This window comes from Leptonychotes weddellii, chromosome 5 (genome assembly GCF_054177405.1).
Source record: "Leptonychotes weddellii isolate Sample4059 chromosome 5, ASM5417740v2, whole genome shotgun sequence".
Classification (NCBI taxonomy): Eukaryota; Metazoa; Chordata; class Mammalia; order Carnivora; family Phocidae; genus Leptonychotes; species Leptonychotes weddellii.
In genome coordinates this window covers 138,283,451-138,306,071 of record NC_138373.1, presented here as the reverse complement: position 1 = coordinate 138,306,071, position 22,621 = coordinate 138,283,451, and the positions used below count along the sequence as shown (strand labels likewise).

General features: G+C 41.0%; 1 protein-coding gene across 1 annotated transcript in view; it reads right to left on the bottom strand.

Annotated features, from left to right (window-relative positions):
- Positions 1–936: 936 nt before the first annotated feature.
- CFAP54 (cilia and flagella associated protein 54) overlaps positions 937–22,621 on the bottom strand; it is a 242,110-nt gene continuing 220,425 nt past the window's right edge. The window contains exon 59 of the mRNA XM_081818984.1: positions 937–1,175. Within this exon, the coding sequence (XP_081675110.1) occupies positions 1,056–1,175 (120 nt within the window). The 3' untranslated portion in view covers positions 937–1,055. The remainder of the gene's footprint in view (positions 1,176–22,621) is intronic.

The window sequence follows — 22,621 nt, the reverse complement described above, 5'->3', positions numbered from 1 at the left end:
GTGGTGATACCTTCCCTCCCCCTCCTTTTATACCCCCATAGTGCCATCTTACCTGGTCACATCCATCCACCCATCCATCCATCCATCCAAGAAGGGTTATAGTCCTCTACTATGTGCCAGGCATTATTCTAGGGTTCTATAAAACAGTATATGACTTTATATCCACTAATATTTAAAACAAAGAAAACTGAAAAGCACCCAGTTAGTAAAAACTTACTAGTGGGAGGCATGCATATACACTCCTTGGAAATTAATATTAGGTTGAAGTGAATGGCCTTGGTTATGAGTGATGCTATATTTCCACACCTATTAAATGTGTAGGTAATTTGTTGTGCTTTTTTGCCCCTGGTGGCTAAACGTCCCGTAAGTTAAACTTTCTCTGTGAGAAACACAAAACCCTTGAAAGCATCCTCTCTCCCACAAGAGAAATTTCTAAACTCCAGTCTCTGGTCAAAGGATTCGGAAGCCCTCACCACATAAGAGCCGTCACTACCCTAACGGTTTTCTGCAAGACCCAAACTTTATTTCATATGGAGGTATGGTCATCAGGCAATTTCTTTTTCGGAATTCAGTGGAAAGTGTTTTGTTCTTTTCTCTTTCTCTTTCACTGCAGTATAGTGTCTTTCTGGAGGCCACTAGTGCCATCCTCCCAGTTACAGAAATCAAAGTTCTTCCGACATTGCCTCATGTGCCCTGGGGACAAAACTGCTCCCAGTTGAGAACCACTGTTTTAATCCAATCTTGTTCTGTGGATGCATCTAGAGACAACCTACACGTGAGCTGTATAAACATGGGAATAGTTGCACCGGGCACACTATTCATACTTTTAGGAATAGTTCTGTGAGATGGTTTTAATAAGCTGCGGCAGCATTGTCATTTAATTCAGATACAATTTAAGACATCACTCAAAACTACAATTTTTGAGGAAATTTAGCTTATGTAAGAAACCATTTTATTTTGCTTGTTATAAGAAGACAGTTCCAAAAATGTATTCAAACCAAGAAAAAGAACATCAGTTAAATCCTTTATAAGGTTAGTTAACATGTAAAGAATGTTTAGGGAATAATCGACACCATCCAGTTGAAAAGGCTTCCTCCTGATATGATACAACCATTAGCAAGGTCAAAAAGTCTCTCAAGATGGAATATAGATGGCAGCGAGATATCAAATGGGACCTGAGAAAAAGCAGAAAGTGTTCATGAAATGCATCGTTTCAAACTGTTGGCTGAAGGAAAGTTCTCAAACATTCAAATACCAATTCCATATAATGGTTTTATGTGAAAGATATTTAACTCTTGCCTAAGGCCAAATGCCAAGTTTCATATCTCTGCATGGCTAAAATGTCACACGAATCATTTTAGACCCTATTAAGATTCATAGATTAGCCTATAAAACAGTAGATATTTTAGAAATATGGACTACTTGCATCCCTATAATCACTGTATATGATTCTAAAGGTAGGACTTTGGCCCCATTCCTAACAAAATGCTTTCCTCCATAACAGGCTGCCCAGTGGACAAATCTCCCTGTCTTTGAGCTTAAGTCTTGCCACAGTGAAGCAAGTATGTTTGGCGCTCACTCTCTCTGGAAGAGGCACTGGGTTACCGTGCTGAGAACTAGTCCAGTCTCAGTCACCTGAACAAAATGAAAGATGGAAAATAAGACTGCCTTTATGACCACAGCACTGGTCATTTCAGAGAGAAGCAGGAAGGAGAGAATAATAAATAGGAAGGAACTTTAACGTTTCCTGGGGACCTACTTTACGCAGATCTAGATACTTTGGAAGATAAATGAGCAAATGTCATGTAGAATGACCACAACAGATTAGTTGCTTGTGGCCCTAAATTCTGGTAAGAAATTAGAAGACAAGTTTTATTAATTTCTTGTCAAATTGTTAAACGAATCTTTTATTCTTAAGAAAACACAGTGAACCTAAAAGTGGAGGCTGGTTTTTATTTCTTTTTCTTCACTTCATTGGATTAAAACAGGACCAAAGTATTCCAGTGCTTTCTATAACTTAACATAATAAAGAGGTGAAAAAAATTCTTAATGTCCTCCTTTCTCACTCAATCCTGAAGTAATAAGTATTACCAGTTTGAGGAGTATCTTTCCAAGACTTTTAAAATCCTCTGACGAATGTATATTCATGTGGGTTTTTTATTTTCCCTTTTTTCTTTCCTTTGTTTTTTGAAATAGGATAACTAGGTTTCCATTATTTGCTTTTTCAATTACCAGTATGTAAGAGAAATCCCTCTTTAATCAATTCAAGGAGGCAGAATAACTACATGGAGTTTAAGCGTGTGTGTTCTGGAGTAAGACTACTTTGGTTCAAATTCAGACCTCACCACATACCAGCTATGTGAGCTTGAGTAAAATATTTGATCTGTTTGAATTTTAACTTGGTCATCCATAAAACAGAAATAATATTGTTATTACAATTATTATTACAATGCATTGTTGTTACAAGATGGAATGAGTTTATACATATAAAATACTCAGAATGATGCCTAGCACACAATGAACACACAGTAAAGGCTACACATTATTACCATTGTCGAGCATATTCTTTTTAATGGCTACATAACAATGCATGGGATGGCCGCATCCTATTGTTCAATCAATCACCATAAAGGTTGTTTCTAGTTTTTGTACATGTTTGTTTATTCATATACATCCTTGGGTATAGATGCTTCTATTTCTGTTCTACTGATTCCCCAAGATGGTTTGGTTTAGTCAAAGGGTGTTTACATTTTACATTTTAACATTTCTTGCCAGATTACTTTCCAAATAGGTTATGATAATTAACACTTCAGCCAGAAATATATAGCTGTATGGATACCCAATTGACCCAGATCTATTTGTTGAAAAGACTGTTCTTGCCTCACTGCACTGCAAAGTCACCTTTGACATAAACCATTGGGCCAAATATGCATGGATCTCTTTCTGGACTGTATTTTGTTCCATCGGTCTATATCTATACTTACTCCAATCCCACACTGTTATTACAGCTCTTTCATAAGACTCGACAACTAGAAGTGTAATTCCATTAGCTTTGTTCTTTTTTTGGATGGTTTTGGCTATTCCAGGTCCTTTGCATTTCTGTGTAAATTTCCTGATACTACAGTAAATGATAGCTTTTCAAATCTTTCATTTATAATTTTTGCCTGCTATATAGAAATAAAGTTTACATTTACATTCATATGCATATAGCAACTTTGCTAAATTCACTTATTCATTCTAAGAGTTTATCTGAAGACTACTTTGGATCTTCTATGTCTATAAATAATAAGAATTGTATTCCTTCCTTTCTCACACTTATACCTTTTTGTTTTCTTCCTTTACTTCACTGGCTGAGAATCCCCATGCAGTATTAATTAGAAATGATGACAGGATGTCATAAACATATGATTAATTGACTTTTCAGTTCAGAAAAAAAGGTAAGGTTTATTTAATGAATGGCATTGTAAAAATGTCTACTACTAAAATTCATTCTTTTCTTTACTTACGTCCTCTACTACTTTTGTTAAATTTATTCCTAGGCATTTTATAGTTTTGTTATTATTGTGAATGTTTTAAAGTTTTAAAAGTTCTGTTTAAAGTGATTGTCCTTGGGGCACCTGGCTGGCTCAGTTGGTGGAGTATGTGAGTCTTGATCTCAGGGTTGTGAGTTTGAACCTCATGCTGGGTATACAGATTACTTAAAAATAAAATCTTCGTCAAAAATGGTTATTCTTAGGGCGCCTGGGTGGCCCAGTTGTTAAGCGTCTGCCTTCGGCTCAGGTCATGATCCCAGGGTCCTGGGATCGAGCCCCGCATCGGGCTCCCTGCTCCGTGGGAAGCCTGCTTCTCCCTCTCTGACTCCCCCTGCTTGTGTTCCCTCTCTCACTGTGTCTCTTTCTGTCAAATAAGTAAATAAAACCTTTTTAAAAAAATGGTTATTCTTAGTAGAAAGTTATTAATTTTTATATCAGCCACTTTATCAGATTCTCTTAATCTAATCATTTTAAAAACCCTTACATTTTGGTTTTACAGTTATATCATTTACAAATAAATATAACTTTGTTATTTCTTAGTATTTATGTTACTGATTTTATTCTCTTGTCTCATTGCAATAGCTAAAAATTTCAAAGTAATATTGATTCCTAGAAGTGCTACGGAGTCCTGTTACTCCTAAAAATTCTACCACCTAAACATGTTCCAGGTAATTTATGAAAGTTTATTTTGTTAAACAGTAAAATTAAAAAGCCACTATCATCAAAAACATGGAGTTCAGTTTTAAAAAATGTTGAGTTAGGTGAAAATGTGAAATTTATCTCACACCCAAAGTACATCAATGCTATAAACATTAAGGGAATCTGAATGCTTTAGGAAGTCAGAGTTATATCTTTTCCCAGAGAGTTCAAGATTTTACAAATTAGGATTTATAAGATTTCAAATAAAATGATAGAGTTAACAGGTAAAGCATTTCTTTAAACATGTTTCTTGATTTGTATCTACTCAATCTTGATACCAGGACATTTAAAGTAAGCCCACATAACGTTTTATAATGTGAATACCCCATGAGGCTCAGAAACTTTTTTTTAAAGATTGATTTATTTATTTGAGGGTGGGGAGGGGCAGAGGGAGAAGGAGAGAATCTCAAGCAGACTCCCCGTTGAGCAGAGCCTGACCTGCGGCTCAATCTCTCCACCCTGAGATCATGACCTGAGCCAAAGTCAAGAGTCAGTTGCTTAATCCACTGGGCCACCCAGGTGCCCCAGAGGCTCAGAGACTTCCAGTGACTCACCCAAGCTCCCTCAGCTAGTACGTATCAGAGCCAGGATCTATATTCCTGGCTCCTCAGAACACGTTCCTAACCACCCTGTGGCACGGCCTCTCCCCTGCTGCCCAACTGTCCTCGGAGCCCCCCCCCACCATGTGTGGCCACCCCAAAAAGCCCCTGCTCCCTGCAGACTGTCCTCCTGCTCCCACCTGACTACACTCTCCTGCTCCCTCCCACGGGCTCTGTGGCACTCTGGACCCTTTTCCAGTTTTGACTTTTGGAGATTTTATGGAACGTTCTAGGGCTTCCATATGGAATTTCTCAAGTAAAGTTAAGCTTAGGTGAAATTACTGAATCTTTTTTTTTTTTTTTTGGCCATTCAATGGAGACAGGATTGGCAATTGTACAATCATGGGGGAGTCTTTTATGTCTTCTGTAAGTAGCTCTCAGTCTGAATTATCCTGGATAAGGTACCAAGGAGTCCCGGTTCCTTTTCATGGATCAAGAAAGACTTTGTGGAGAGAAAGGAAGAAAACAGCCTGGCAGGTAAACAGACTGTAAATTAGTTCAAGTAGGTTCTGCTTTAAGGGGCAACATTGGAGAAACGGTGATGGTTCTGCCTGGAAAGGATAGAAGTTGGAAATAACAAGAGGAAAGGAAAAAAGGTAATCAAGTTGGGGTGCACTGAAGGGGTTCACTGCCAGGACTTGAGCTTGTCTGGGGGAGTTCTGAAAGTCACTGGAGAGTTAAAGTTTATCTGCAAATGCTATATTTTATATGAGTTTCTGCATGAAAACTAGATTCTATCATAATGAAAGATTTTATTACTTCTGTTCTTTTGTTCCAATAACTTTCCTTGACTGAAAGAGAAATCATATAGTCTTCAAAGTACCTATGGTTTTTCTCAATCCAGTGAGTTTTTATTGAGCACCTACGTTGAGAACTCTTCTTGCTTCTCTCTCAGCACAGTGTCAGTTGCCTTTTCGTTGCTTCTATGTGACCAAGAAGACCAAGAAGAAAGGGGAGGGGGAACACCGAATTCCCACTATTCAATCAGGTTTGCCTGCTCTTTTAATTGATAAGTGGGTTATCAAAAACTGTGGGCCTTGTGATATGGATGGATTTAACTTTGCCTTCTTTCAAGGACTTTCAAACACAGAGAGCCAGAGCCAAGGTGGGGGGGGGGGGGGCAGGGGTGGTGGTTAAAAGCCTCAAGGCAGGAAAACAAATGCTGTTTTCATCCAGGATTCTCACATGTAAGTTTCTATATCATGTGATAGTTCTTTCTCAGTATATCCCCTGAGTCTTCGAAGTTAACAATTTATTGGGTTTTTTTTTTTTTTCAGACTGGGGAAAAACATGCATTCCAAAGTAGGAAGGATAATATGATACTAGTTTACTTAAGAATCAATATCATGAATGACTGGTGACCCATCGGATAGCAGTTCTAGATGAGAGGAAGCTACAGAGATTTGGTTTCACTGTACTTTATATGATCAAGAGAATCCCACCACCGACAGTAATAGGTATTATCTCCCCAGAAATAGCACCCAACTCTTAAGAAGGCGAGAAGGGCTCGTGTACAACTCTACCAGACCACAGGAAATTTCAAACTTTGCTGAGAACAAGATTATCTTTTCCATCACTCTAATTTTGTGTTAATAAAACTTTAAATATGACCAAAAAAAGGGTTCTTTTTTTAAACATAATGTGAGATCAAAGGGTCATTCTGGTAAGATGATAGAAATCTTTTTAAATTAAATTTTAAAGAAATAACATTATGATAAAGACATTTTGCAGAGAACAAGAAAATTAGAAATTAAAGGTGCGATATGGGAGAGAAAGCATTTCTACAGAGAATTGGTTCAAATGTTATACTATCTAAAAATAGGACTGATTCTCCTTAGATCATCATCACCACCACCACTATTATCACTGAGCCACCACGGAGACTTGGTTGTGCATGGCATTTCCTTGAGCTCTTGAGGAGAGTTCACCTTTTAAGAAAGGACAATTCATGCTCAGACACATTGTCCTACATGTGCAGGAAACCCAAATGTTTCAGTCGGGCCAGAAACTGTTCGGCAACATTCAAGGGCCCTGTCTCTCTTCTTGTATCTAAGTAGATGCCAAAAATGTTTTGAACAATGGCCTCTTTATTGGACTACATGAAGAATGCCTCCCTAAGGGAAGATATATTGAGGGGGACTACATCCACTGGGTGTACATTGAAAAATCAATCTTAGGATATGCTCATAGTTTAGAGTTGTGGTATAAGAAAAACTAATTCATTGGTCTTTGTCCCAGGTTCCTGGCATAAAGCTCCTAAAGCCATTGGGAATTTTCCTTTGTCTGCTAATAAGATGACTATGGCAGGGAAGGGGCCTGATAGCTTCAGGATGGAGCTGGTCACCAGGAAAACCAACCATGTGATTGGAGGGTTGGAATTTTCAGCCGTAGGCCCTGATCTCTGGGGAAAGGAGCAGGGCTGGAGATTGAGTTTGATCATAATGGCCAACCATTTAATCAATTGGACCCATGTAATGAAACCTTCATAGAAACCCCATAACCACAGGTTTCAAGGAATTCCTTGGTTGGTGAACACATTGATGTGCTGGGAGGATGGGGCGCCCCGAGAGGGCATGGAAGCTCTGCCCCTCTCCACCCCCCATATCTTGCCCTATACATCTCTTCAATTTGACTGTTCCTCAGTTGTATCCTTTATAATAAACATAATTGCAAGCAAAGCGCTTTCCTGAGTTCTGTGATTCATTCTAGTGAATTATCAAATTGGAGGGGATATCATGGGAACTCTCAAATTTGTAGTCTGCGGAGCAGAAGTGTGGCTAGCCTGGGCACTTCATTTGTAGCTGGCATCAGAAGTGGGGGCAGTCCTGGATTAAGCCTTTCATCTGTGGAGTGTAGGCTAATGGGATTGAATGGTTAGACACCCCGCTGGGGTCAGCAAATCGCAGAATTGGTTGGTGTCAGGAAAAACCACCTGGCGGTCACATCTGGCATTATGTAAATTAGGGCGGTGCTCAGCTCTGAGTCTCTGGGCCTTTGGGGCGTTCTGCACTCCCCTCCTCCTTGGCAGCTATTAGGCATACACTGCCCTTCACACCCTTCCCAGGCCAAGCTGAGGCACTCCTTGATGAAAAGCGACAGAGCTGACAGTGACATCTCCATTACGGGTATATGCTTTTTAGAGGGAACTATTTAAGAAAATAGATCCTGTAAGAAAACAATCCTGTAAGGCCAAAAGAGATCTTTAAGAAAAAGAGTAAAAGTTCAGGCTGTACGTATCAGGCTTATTCTAACTGCTCAAGAGTCTAAGGCCCAGGGAAAAGAGTATTTGAAATGTGACACCCTACTGTGCAGAAAGAGCAGCTGCTCCCTCCCTCTCTCCAGGAAAGTATTTTTCACCAGATAAAGAACTAATAAAGGGTCTCAAACAGGGCAAATCCCCTTTAAAATATCAAAAGCTCTAATCAGAACAGGAAGGATGAGTTATGCAACCAACAATGAAGTGCATGGGGCATAAAGGCTAGATCCAAGTTCATGGCCAATGGCTCAGTGCTTATAATCAGGGCCTTGGGGGAAGAGTGAAAGTTTCTTGGAGGGAGGATTTAACAGAAATGCCTGTATTCAATGTGTTACAAAACTGAATGCCTATTTCTCATTCCCGGTGGAGATGCAAGAGCATAAATTTTGATATAGTACTTATATGTGATTACATCACTTTACATCATTGCCTTTATTTTCAGAAGATAGTTTTTATTTTATTTTTTTTATTAACATATAATGTATTATTTGTACAGGTCTGTGGTTCATCAGTCTTACACAATTCACAGCGCTCACCATAGCACATACCCTCCCCAGTGTCCATCACCAGCCACCCCATCCCTCCCACCCCCCACCACTCCAGCAAGCCTCAGTTTGTTTCCTGAGATTAAGAGTCTCTTATGGTTTGTCTCCGGCTCTGGTTTCGTCTTGTTTCATTTTTCCCTCCCTTCCCCTATATTTTCAGAAGATAGTTTTAAGGCTTTACCGAGTCCTTGTTTTTCTACTCTGAAAATATACATTTTCTAAGAAAGTAAGTCTGTATTTATTGAGGATTGCAAATGGGCTGGAGTCTTTGTTTTACAGAGTTTATTTCATCTGTAAATTAACTGCTAAATGGAGGTCAAGAGAAAATGTCAAGAGCTATGGAGTCACACTGTAGAATGTAGTTTTAATCATGATTGGGTGACATGTGTATGATGTTTTCTCCTTACTTCTCCATTGGAAAATAAGCTTCAAGCCAGAGTATGCTTCCTAGTTCCTTTGGAACTCTTCTAATTCCAATAAATAAGGATAATTGAGCATTCATGTATTCATAACCAATCAGGGATTTTATTTTTATATTTTAACTCACTGCTGAGGTTCAGGTTCCTGGGAGACAGACTCTGGGATGGAACTCAGCTTCCAGGAAGCTTATTAGGAAATACTCTTGGGATCAACACCCATGGGAAAAGGGAAGACTGCAGGATTAGCAGAGAGAAGATGGGCTGCAATGCAGTCACAAGGAAGGGCTCAGCCAACACCACAGGGGTTCTGAAGCTGGGATGACCCTTCAGAGATGCTCTGAATTGTGGTAGGGGGTCAGGTCTCTGCACCCCATATCAACCAGTAATCAGATGCTGACCTCCCCCAAGAAAGAGGCCAGCTCCTTTCCCTGTTAGCAATTCCTGGAGAGGGTTGAGAACTGAGGGCTGTCAGTCAGCACATTGGGAAAATGAGCTCTTCAGTCCTGAAGGGGAGATCTGGGTGGCTCAGTGAAGGGGCCATGACAGGCACAAATATTTAATTCAATGGTTAACTATAAAACCATTAAACAACTAGCAATATGGCAAAAAGCATACTAATATATAACTAATACAAGCCAAAGGGAGATTTAAAGTAATAACTAAGTAAGAATTCTTATACCAAATTTCCAGATGCTGCTTTTCTGGGTCACAGTAAGACGAGCTTAATACATTTTCAGTATAACTCTTATTAATCACTTTATTTGATTACCCTGAGAAACAGTCCCCCTTCTGAAGTATGAGGAGAAGAACAAGGAAACAAAGAGTAGGAGGAAGATTCAGAAACAATTTCTTCCCTCAAATAATACCTTTCCATAAACTTAAATATGAAGAAATTCAGTAATTTCACCTAAGCTTAACTTTACTTGAGGAATTCCATATGGAAGCCCTAGAACCTTCCATAAAACCTCCCAAAGGCAAAACTGAAAAATGGTCCAGAGCGCCACAGAGCCTGTGGGAGGGAGCAGGGGAGTGTAGTCAGGTGGGAGCGGGAGGAGAGGCTGCAGGGAGCAGGGGCTTTCTGGGATGGCTGCACGTGGTGAGGCAGGGGCGGGGGGGGGGCGGGGGGGAGTGCTCAGAGGACAGTTGGGCAGCAGGGGAGAGGCCGTGCCACAGGGTGGTTAGGAACGTGTTCTGAGGAGCCAGTCTGCCTGGATGTAGATCCTCTAACACTAACTAGCTGGGGGAACCTGGGCAAGTCACTTAAATTTCTCACATGTAATATATGGATAATAACAGTCTCTACCTCAACTAGAAACAGAAATCTGAGGTCAGACGCTGACCTTTACAAGGTATGTGCATATTCATGTCTGATTGCTGCTGCGACAGCCTATGACAAACCCAGGGGCTTACAACAACACAAATCTGCTCTCCCACAGTCCCGGAGATAAGAAATAGGAATTTATAGTTTCACCGGCCGAAAATCAAGGTGTCAGCAGGGCTGGTTCTTTCTGGGGGCTACAGAGGGAGAATCTGAGTCTTTGCCTTTTGTCGCTTTTATAGGCCACCTGTTGCCCTTGATTTGTAGGCCCTACAGCATCCACGCCAGTCCTGCTTCCATCACCACACGCCTTCTCCTGTCATTGTCAAAACTCCCTCCGCCTGCCTTTTATAAGGATACTGTGACTACATTTAGGGCCCACCTGGATAGGCCAGAATAATCTCCCCATCTCAAAACCCTTAACTTAATCATATCTGCAAAGCCCTTTTTGTCATACAAGGTAAAAGGTTTTGGGGATTAGGGCATGATTCAGCCTACTGCATGGGTGAGTAAATGATATGGCTTCATTCATAAGAATATCATATTTATATCCTACCTGCTCAACAAAGTCTCCATAGCTGCAGTTATTGCATTGTTTCTATTTAAAAATTCATGGCATTATTTGCAACAACATGGATGGAGCTGGAGAGTGTAATGCCAAGTGAGGTCAATCGGTCAGAGAGAGACAAATACCGTATGATCACACTCATATGTGGAATTTAAGAAACAAAACAAATGAACAAAGAGAAAAGAGAGAGAGAGACAAACCAAGAAAAAAACTCTTAACTATAGAGAATTGATGGTTCCCAGAGGGGAGGTAGGGGGGTGGGTGAAATAGGTGATGGGGAGTAAGAGTACACGTAACCATGATGAGCACTGCGTAATGTATAGTTATCGAATTACCATATTGTACATCTGAAACTAATGTAACACTGCAGGTTATCTATACTGGAATTAAAATAAAAAATAAAATAAATATATATATAAAAATTCATGGCATTCCTGTAAAATGCCTATTGTGCTAGAAGTTATTAGTGTTCACTAAAATACATACTTCATCCCTCTACAATTCTCTATGTCCTTGCATATCAGGTTGAAGCCAATAGGATATGAACAGAAATTATGACAGTCAGTCCATGCTGGCTCTTGGAAATGGTCACCCTAATTTATTGCCTACACTGGGACACTTTCTGAGAGTAAAAGGGAAGTATAGTAAGCATCTCTCCAAATCAACAGGTATATGTTATGAGTGTCGCAGGGAAACTGAGATGCATAGTCGCCCTACTTAAAATTATCCAGTGAAGTCCTCTAGCTCTTCTCCCCTGCAGTGGTGACCTCAGAGGCCACGTGGTCCAGACAGCATGGCTATAAGTAGAAGGAGAGCTATCCCACCCTCACTGAACTTTGCATGAGAAAGAAAGGAACCTTTATTGCCACTGAGATTTGGGGTTTGTGGGCACAGCATAACCTACCCCATCCCATCTAGAACACGTATGCTCTAGCAAGTCTGGCAAGCTTGTCCTCCCCTTATCATATGGGGGGGGGGGTAATGCCATCAGAGTGAGGGTTTAACTCCACTGAAAGGTCAGGACTTTGAATCTCAGCAGCAAACTTAGAGGAAGAAATGCTGTAAGTGGGTACACTGAAGCTTGGCTCCCTCCTGAAGGGCTGTGTCAAGTCTGCCTGTGGGCTTTTGTCTTAGAAGATGTAGAAGTGAAAACCCCAGAGTTCGAACAATACTTGCCATTTCCTGATGGTTATAATCTGGCAACTAGAAACAGGACTTTTTTTTTTTTTTTTTTTTAGATTTTTATTTATTTATTTAAGGGGCAGAAGGAGAGGGAGAAGCAGGATCCCCACTGAGCAAGGAGCCTGACAACGGGCTCCATCCCAGGACCCTGGGATCATGACCTGAGCCGAGGGCAGACACTTAACCGCTTAACCGACTGAGCCACCCAGGCACCACAGGAGGAGACTCTTCTTTAGAACAAAGGCTTGATAAAGAACATGAACTGAAGTTTGCATTTTGTTCATGGGACTTTGTTGCTTAGAACCAAAGCATGACTGGCTTTGTTCATAGCTTCCACTTGCAGCAGCAAACTGGAAGGCAGACCTCCTGTGCAGGGCATGGAAAGAAAAACTTCTCATGCTGACTTCTTTATTCATCTCAGCAAAAACCGCAAGCTGCCTGCAAACACTGCCCGGCAATGTCTGATTGAAAGTCTAACAGAGTTTGCAATTTACAAAGGAATTTCACATAAATCCTTTCATGGAACTCTTTTTAGAATTTCTAACTTGAGCAATCAACCTTCGTCTGTCAATATTAACAAAAGGATGTGCAGAAGAAGGGGGCAAGGAAAGAGGGAAAGGATAGACAGGAGGAGAAGGAAGGATGGAAGGTGGTGGAGTAGAAATCCACCACTGAGCTTCCCCGAACATCTGCAGGTGCTATGACCCAGGTTCTGCATCAGGCACTTTGGGCTATGCACAAGTCTGTGGCCACAATAAAATGTGCCGATGTTCGTAAATATTTTTTGGCTCATCCAGAAGTGTAGTCTAATAGCTCTCTGGGGAATTACACTGAGTGAAAAAAATGACAATCCCCAAAGCGTTACATAGTGAATGGTTCCTTTTACATAACATTCTTAAAATGACAAAATTATAAAAATAGAGAATAGATTAGTAATTGTCAGAAATCAGGGCTAGTGGTGGGGTGGGTGGTGAAGTGTCTATAAAAGGACAATGAAAGGGGTCCTCGTAGTGACAAAATTGTTCTGTATCCTATTAATGTCAGTGTCTTGGTTGTGATATCCTATGGTTCTGCAAGATGTTACCAATGGGGACAACTGGGTAAAGAGTACACTAGGATCTCTCTATATTATTTCTTATAATTACAAGTGAATCTATAATGATCTCAAAACAAAAAGTTTAATTAAAAAAAGGATGGTTGAAAAATAATACATCTATTAAATGCCCATTCGCTCTTTTGAAAATTAGCAAATATTTAGATAGGCCAAAAGCCACTAATGAAGCAAGTTTCTAATGGTCAGATGAACAAAGACTCATTTCGCATTATTAAGGCAGGAAAAAATAAGGATGACCACAATGTACTGAATGCTTACCACTGGCATTATACTGGCCAGATACGAAATGCGTTGCATGCTTTTTCGAATGTAATTCTCCATGAGGAGAATGAATGTACAGACAAGGAACTGAAGCACAGAGAAGTAAAGTAACTTGCTCACAGTCATGCAATCAATAGATGGTGGAACCAAGAATTAAATCATGTTTTTATCCACTAAGATACATTGTTTCCGAGACCTTCAACAGAATCTAATAGCCCTGAGGTCTTTAAGGATTAATGACTTGTCCACAAGGGCAAAACTGGACAAGAACTTGTGCTAAGTGCTCTTCCTACCATACTGGGATCTCACAGGTGGTTGAGAAAAGAACATAATGGCATTAGCTGCCTGAGATACAGGCAGAAGAAGAGCAAAAATCTAGAATGGCTGGTGTCCTAAGTATTAACAAGGAGAATGGGTAAATTTAGACCTGCTCCTTCTTTGTGGATTTATTTTAATATGAAAACATTTGTGCAGAGAACTTCCAAAGCTTACCGACTGACTCACCTATGTGAGGCAAAAGTCAGTGTCTTCCAAAAATGAAAATATAATCCCATTGTTAATGGTACAGTTTTTTAATCAAGACAAAAGCATTCAGCAAAATGAATGAGATAAATGAAGCTAAATGTTTACCTCGGTTTTTAGCAAAACGGAAAGCAGTAAACAGATTTGCTAATGATAGCCCTGCCTTTCACCTCCTTTGAAGTTACCCAAAGTGACTAAACTTCAGGAAGTCGTCCCTTTGGTTCTGAAATGCAGTTTTATCCTGAATGAAGCCAGGCTTGCTTGATCCAGGAGCACACACACTTCTTGCCATTTAGTCAATACACAATATCAGGTTCATATTATCTTTTGGTTTAAATCACATCCAAGTATCATTACACCAGCACATTGCACGTCTCACAAAAGTAGGACCAGTACTTGGAGCACAGACAACACAAAGGCTCTGGTTCCATGATGAGCGAGAGTGTATTTCACCTCGACACTATTGCTGGCGAATCTCTGAGAGATGAGCATTTTGAAAACGCTATAAACAGCTTAGCCTTTTCTTAGCATTTTGAAGAGCACATTAATAGCCTGGCCTTTTCTTAAGGGCTTTCTTTTTCCCTTAGCCAAATTTGACAGCTAGAAGTGAAGAGTGAGAGGAGGGAATCAAAGTCGGGGCTATGTTTTAAAAGCAGCATGGAACTGATGTCATCCAGCATTGTCTTCAAAAGAATATAAGAATATTAAGTGGATGTCTCATGAACTTACACACAAAGGATACTCTTCACTTGAGGACAGAATGATAATGTCTCAGAGAAGAAAGAGGTAATTCTAGATGCCCATAAAATCTATTCAGACAGCTCTTGGCTGGTACAAAAAAAAAAAAAAAAAAGCAGAAGAAAAAGAAAAGAAAATCTGCAACTCTTAACCAAAAGAAGTTATAGTTATTAGTAAAATTAATTTTTAAATACTTATTAAACACCTACTGTAGAATATGTGAAACCTTAAGCCCAATGCTATTAAATGACAGTTTAAAAAACAGTATGGTTATTGTCACCATTTGGAAAGTTTTGTTGAAAAAAAAACCAAGAGGCATACGGTAATGTAATAAAATTAGCCAAAGGAAATTAAATAGCTTAGCATCACTCTCTAAGATTTAACAGCCTAAAAAAAAAAAGTGCAGTGGGAGCTGTCCCACATAAATAGGGACATGTGCAACCCCATCCACCACCCAGGAAACCTGCATCGGTCATTTCAAAGGGTGCTTTGAGAACCCACCTAGTTTATCTTCTACCTTCTCCGTAGAAACACACCGAGCAACTTCAGGACAGTTACTGAGCATATTTGGGGAGAGTTGCTGACTAATTTTAAAAACTGCCTAAGTAGGTTGCCAGGAGTGGCCTCTGCTCGGAGTAGGAAGACACCAACAGATTGGGAGTGCTTTCCTGGATGTTGGGGCAGATTGCATTTTCCCAAAATGGCTTCAGTAGCTCCTGACCCCATGCCTTTCCTACAGTTTGACATTGACACTCCGCCCATCAAGAGGTGGAATCTATGTTCAGCCTTTAATGTGGGTGGATTTGGGACTAGCAGGGAGAAGTCATTAGGTAGCTTAAAAAGCTGGGGCATAAAGAGTGACAGAGCTTCTGCCTAGTTCTCTTGAGAGGCTCATTCCTGAAACCCAGACGCTGCCCTGCGCTGATGCTCAACCGGCCCCACGGAGGTCACGTGTCACGTTCTGGCCCACAGCCCACTCTGCATCCCCAGCCCTCAGCCCCTGGCCAATAGCCAGCATCAAGCACCAAACCAAACTAGCCTTTGAGCCTTCAGGGATCCCAGCCCGCAGAAGCTGAATCATCCCCAAACTTCAGGTCTTCCCAGCTCATGCTCCAGATACCATAAAGCAGAAACAGGTCCTTCCCAAATATTCGTTAAAATGTGGGTCATTTTATGCCACTAAGCTTGGGGTGCTTTGTTATATAATAATAGTAACTGGAACAGAGGAAAATGGGACATATATGTGGCTAAAAATGATGCACACGGTCATTCCTAGCACTGGAATTACTGCAGCCTCTCTTTCGGGAAGGTACTCAGGAGCTTTATGCTACACATGTTTTTCTACTACAGCCACTCCTCTACTTACAAGGGTCTAACTCCATGTGAACTCACATGGCTCTGAGATGATCATAATGTTTTGCTTAGGATGGTGCCAGGCACTATTCTAAGAGTTTACGTGGATTACTCACTTAATCCACAAAACAAACCCGTGAGCTAAGTACTATTTTTTTTTTTTTTTTTAAGTAGGCTCCACGCCCAGCACAGAGCCCAACTCGGGGCCTGAACTCACAACCCGAGATCAAGACCCGAGCTGAGGCCAAGAGTCAAAAGCTCAACCAAGTGAGCCACCCAGGTGCCCCGAGGTTAAGTAGGATTTTTATTCCCATTTTACAAATAGGGAAAGGGAAGCATGGAGGCTTGCCCAAGGTCACACAACTAAAGCACATCAGAGCTGGGCTGGGATGTGGAGCCAGGCAGTTTGGCTCCCAAGCCTGCCCACTAACGACCACACCCTGACTCTCCTTTTCCCTCAGCCACGTATGGCTGAGTCCAGCCCCTCCCCCGCCAAGAGGGCCCCAACTGAAAAGGGGGAACACTGCTGGCTTCAGCGTGATGGTCATGGTGAGAGCCCAGGCTCTGGAGTCTGCCAGCCCCAGTGACTTTGGGCAGGTCTTTTAACCTCTGTTAACCTCTTTCTTCCTACTTTTATGCGAAACAGTCATCCATTGAAAACCACAACCATCATCTTCGTTAAGCACTAGCCACATTCCTTCCTTCTAGACTGTCAGCCTCTTCAGGGCAAGGACTCCTGTCTTTCTCACTTCGGGTTCCTCCTTTGGGGCCAGCACGGTGCCATGTACTCAGCTGCAGCTTATAACTGAGCTGATGTTGGCTTTTTCTTTTCTTTTCTTTTAAACTTCTGTCTTTATTTTTGTATCCAGGGCTTTTGGGATTTGTTCTGTTCTCTACATCCCCATGAACAAAGCCATAAATCATGCCTTTACCACTGAGCCTGCTGCCAAAACTAAGACTTGGGTTTTCTGCCTTGTCTTTCAAAGGTCTTCCTAATCAGAGGAACAGGCGTTCACGGGCACCCTTGATCATGTTTATATCTACCTAAGGATTCTCTACTGCCTCCCAATCATTTTCCAAAGTAATTAAAACTCTGAACCATGGGCCAAAGGAGCTTCTACTAACTTGATTTCTTATAGGGAACTATTAAACCCTTTCTTAAAAGATATCACAGGGAATTTCTCACCTTCAGAATTATGTCAAGATAATACCAGAATATTAACTGAGATTATTCCTGAGGAGAGCTGTCTGGCCCCCAGGCCTCTGTTTTACCCTGTACTGTAATTGCTTCTGTATTTGCCTGTCTCCCCCACTAAACCGAAGGCTGGGACTCTGGCTTTTACCTCTGTATCCCAATGTCCTGTCCAATGGCTGGCAAAGAGGATGCACTTGCCAAATGTTTACTATTCAAATGCATGGAGTTGATGAGCCCAAAGTCACTGATAATGTCTGGACTAGAACTGCAACCCAGGGGGATCTCTGGAAAATGCATCAAGAGCATTCGTTCATTTCACAAACATTTATTAAAAACCTCTGTGGGAGCCAGCAGTGGGCAAGGCAATGAGCATAAAAATGTAGTAAGATCCAGTCTTATTATATAAAACCCATTCTGCTCTAGCAGGGGAGACCAATATGGAAGCACATCATTAGAACACATTTTGGTAAGAACTAAGTACAGGGATCTAAACCATGGGCCTGAGAGGCAGTGATAACAAGAAGGCAGTCTGGGTTAGGTTAACAGATTAGACGTGTTATTTCCCATTTTTACATGGTAACCTAGCAAAAGATAAGATGCTAGCATTGTGGAGCGATCCTCCAGCTGACAGCGAGGGTCATAAGGTCAAAAGAGGTCATAAGGCATAGGTGGTCACATGATAGAATCAATACATCAGACATAAAATTAATGATGCTAATGACTAAACTAAGATAGGTTAATATATCTGTGACTCTGTGTCTCCCTCTACCTGTTCTTCTACCCTCTCCACACTTCTTACCCAAACCTTCTTAAAGATAATTATTTTAGTGACCAGCACGCGGATGATGTCAATATCTGAACATAAATACATCAAAAAATGATCATTTTAGGAATCAGAAATAAGAGAACATGTGTGCACTAAATTCAGCCATGTGAAAAGGAACACACATGGATAATGTACATAATAATGTCATGGAAGTCCTTAGAACTTACCTGTCATTAAGGATTTTTTATGTTAAATTCAAGTTATTTTTAAGAAAATATATTGCATAATAAACTATTTTATGTGCAACTGGGGCTTGAGAAACAATGGCAGACATCAGGCCATCTTGGTGCTTTCTCAGAACAGAAGGGAGGAGTTTTTGGATCTATTATGAAGTAAATTCATGGCTGTGAAGCCTCTCACATACTGTCAGCTGCCTTGCTAGTATTCTCCTCCCGCATTTGCCTCTGTTGGCATTTTCCTCTCCTGTGTCCAGGAAGGCAAGGGGGTTGGAGAAAACCCACAAGCCAAGCCACCTGGTACCCCAACAAATGTATGATCTCTAAATCTCAGTGTGACCTTCGATCCTCGTATTTGTCCTTGCTCAGCTTCCTCCCTCATCACACCCAACGACTGTGAATACTCAAGACCTTCCTCTTTCCCTTGGAAGACCATGCCCTCAACCCCCCACCTTCTCCACAGCAGGTAAACTTGCCTCCACTTCAGAGTCAGTGAAAACCTCTGGGTGTGAACTGCCCCAGCTTCTCCCACCCTTTTCTTCCACACTCACTCACGCCCCCACTCACCTTCATCTGCCACCCCAAGACCTAGAGAAAGAGGTCTTTCCTCTGTTCCCAGTTAGCTCTCTTGCTCGTGCTGTCATGTCTTTCTGTTCCCACCCCCTCTCCAAAGGCCCTCCTCCATTGTTTGTCCTTGTCTCTTCTAGAGAGGCAAACTCCACCCCTCTTAGCTCTTTTCCCTCATCACACCTCCCATCCTAGCGCCCTCCTGACGGGCCCCCTCCAGCCGTTCCTCTACCCCTGCAGACTTCTCACCCAAACCTTCCCGAAGATTCATCTACACCTGCAACTTTCACTCTCTCACTCCTCAATTCCCTGTAGCATCTGCTCCCTATTCTAATGAAACATTTGCTGGGTATAATTTAGTGAAAGATGCAGATCCCAGACTGAAGCAGAACTGTCTTTGACTCCTGCCTCCTCCACTTACAAGTGTGAGATCCCAACATGCTGCTTAATTTCTTCATTTCTAATGTGGGGATAATAATAGTAACCAACTTCACAGAGTTCTTGCAATATGCAATGAGATACCATATTTAAAACACTGAGTAGTGTCTGCACATTCCATTGCCCAATAAAAATTATTACTAGCAGTAGCATTTGCATTAATGATTATCATTCTTATCTGTCAGGCACTACGCTAGGTCTAGCTAGAGATCCTGAACTAAAAGAAATCCTAGCAAATTCATGCAGCCAAGAAAAACTAGTTTGCAATCTTCTTATACAGTGGGGCTTATCTCTTGGCTTAGAATCATCTTTTCCACCTTTGAACCAGGATCTGCTCCTAGGAATTTCCTTCCATACTGATTCTGTATGACTGCAGTCAGTTCGGTTCACACACACACACACAAACACAAACACACACACATACACGGTAAATTTATTTGTATCATGTGAACCAATAGGAAAATATTTAATTTAACTGAACACAGGACCTTTAATCTCTGCTGCTTTCACAGCAATAAAGTATCTACACACCAATGTTCTGTGTGCAGTTGGAAGTCAATAATTACTGATGAGCAGACAGTTGTATATAATGCCTTAGTCCTCCTCGTGGTCAGTCACCGCAAGAACAGAAAGCATATTTTTAGCATCATGTTTGACTCCTACCTGACAACCTGGAAACTGCAATAATTTGAATCTATGTAGGCAAGGAAAGGATTACTTTGTTGCTGGTACACCAGAAATGAAACCTAATGGTCATTTATTTCCTTGGTTAGCACAGAGAGCTCATTTCCTTCCTCCACCTTCTTGCTATTCTCAATTTTTTTTTGTCACAGGCTGTGTGTGGCAATATTTGTTTTAATTAGGAAGACACAGTAGAGGCAAAGGCAACTGTAACAGGTATGTTCAGTAAGGAACCAAACTGCACAGCGAGATCCCATTTCAGTGACAAAAACAGCGTCACTAAGGCATGTCACTAAGGCATTTTGTTTGTCTAACAGTTTGCTTTTTGGAACAGGCTTGGAAATTCCCATGCCCCACCCCAGCACTAGTAGGTAAGTCTTGCTTTCAGGGGAGGTATTGGTATGGGGTTCAAGTGGGGGGCCCCTTCTCTTGGACTAGTGGGTCTTTTCACTGCGGGGGATCTCAAGTCAGGATCCCGCACACTGATCTCATGCCTCTAGGATTCAGCAGTGATTTACGTCACAAAAAAAATCGTTCCTGGTTCTTTCTCTCTCTCTTTTTTTTTTTTTTAAAGTAATCGCTATACCCAGTGTGGGGCTAGAACTTACAACCCTGAGATCAAGAGTCACACACTCCACCTACTTAGCCAGCCAGGCGCCCCATCTTTCTCTATCTTTAACACTGTTCCTCTCCTTTTCTATCAATGTATCAAAACAAATTTGGATCCTAAAAACCTCTTTGAAATTAGCTGACTAGGGGGCACCTGGGTGGCTCAGTTGGTTAAGCGACTGCCTTCGGCTCAGGTCATGATCCTGGAGTCCCAGGATCGAGTCCCGCATCGGGCTCCCTGCTCGGCGGGGAGTCTGCTTCTCCCTCTGACCCTCCCCCCTCTCATGCTCTCTCTATCTCATTCTCTCTCAAATGAATAAATAAAATCTTTAAAAAAAAAAAAGAAATTAGTTGACTAGGGGATGAAGAATTCACACGTGGAAGGCAGGACCATAGTAGGTGTGATGATGATGCCTAAACAGCTAATAATTACCAAACATTTATTTGTGTGAGGCCCTATTCCAAATGCTTAACGTGTATTATTTCTTTTAGTCCTCACAGCTGTGAAGGGTTGGCATTACTACCCCCACTTTACATATGAGAAAGCTGAAGCTTAGGGAAATTAAATAACTTGCCTGTGGTCATACAACTAGTGAGATTCAAGGCTGGGATTCCAACCCAGTTCTGTCAGATGCCCAAGCCCATTAGTGCTATAAACCATATGTCTTAAAATAGCAACTCCTTCTTCTGTGACCTATTTTTAACCACAGTTTGTATGAAATTAGATTAAACTTGATTTTTATTATAATGTCTTCCATGGTAAATCTATGTATTTCCATAATACAAAAATTAGGTTCCCCATTTAAAAAATAGGAAAAGGACATGAATGGCCAAATGAAAAAAAAATTAAGTCAAATACTAAATTTCAGATATTTAAAACTAAAGGGAATTTAATTCAATTCAAGAAAGAGTAACCAAGTGATACACTGTACTAGGCACTTTAAAGTATTCAAAAGTTAAGATAGTAGTGCTCCTGATCCAAGAAGCTAGTGATCTAGTGGGAGAAACATAGTGTAATATTTCAGTTCTTACTTCAAATGTCATCTCCTAAGAGAGATCTTCCTGGACCTCCCTATCTAAACTGTTGCCCCATTCCCTGTTACCTTCTATCACAGGGGCTAGCAAACTTTTTTTTTTCCTGTAAAGGGCCAGAAAATAAATAATTTAGCCTTTCTGGGCTATATGGTCTCTCTCAAAACTACCCAACTCTGCTGCTATAGCTCATAGCAGCTAGAGATCACAAATAAACAAATGAGCATCCTGTGTTCCAATAAAATGTTATTTACGAAACGGGCAGTGGGCCAGATAGAGTTCACAGGCTGTAGTTTGCTGACCTGACCCTACTCTAACATATCACTCTGTTTTTTCTTTCATATCACTTAACAAAATCTGAAATTATCCTGCTTACTGATTTATTACTATTATTTACTATTTCCCTCCACAAAAATGGCAGCTCCAAGAGAGCAAGGTCCTTGCAGCTTGTTCACAGCTGGTTCTCCAGGGTCTTCGAAAGGGGTTCCTGACACATGCACAGCTCCCTCTAAAGATCTGTTGATTGACTAAATGAATGAGTACTATTTCACAAAAGGAGAAACAATGATTGCCAACAAACATATAAACTATATTTGGCCAGATTATTAATAAATATGAAATAACTGAAAATCTCATTTTTTTTTCCACTTAGCATGCCTGGAATGGTTAGCAAAAGGGAAGGACAAAGACAAGAAAGAGAGGGAAAAGAAGGGGAAAGGGAAGAGAGAGGGGAAGTAGGCGGGGAGAGCCTGTGTAGATGAATATGTGGGGAAACTGACCCTCTCATCTACTGCCAATGAGAGAGTGTAGATCCCAGGGGAATTGCGAGCAAACTCTTGTACACCCACGTTCATAGCAGCATTATTTACAACAGCCAAAGGGAGAAATGACTCAAACGACTCCCTACAAAAGAATGCATAAACAAATGTGGTACATCCACAGAGTGGAGTATTATCAAGCCTTAAGAAGGGATGTAGTGATACATGCTAC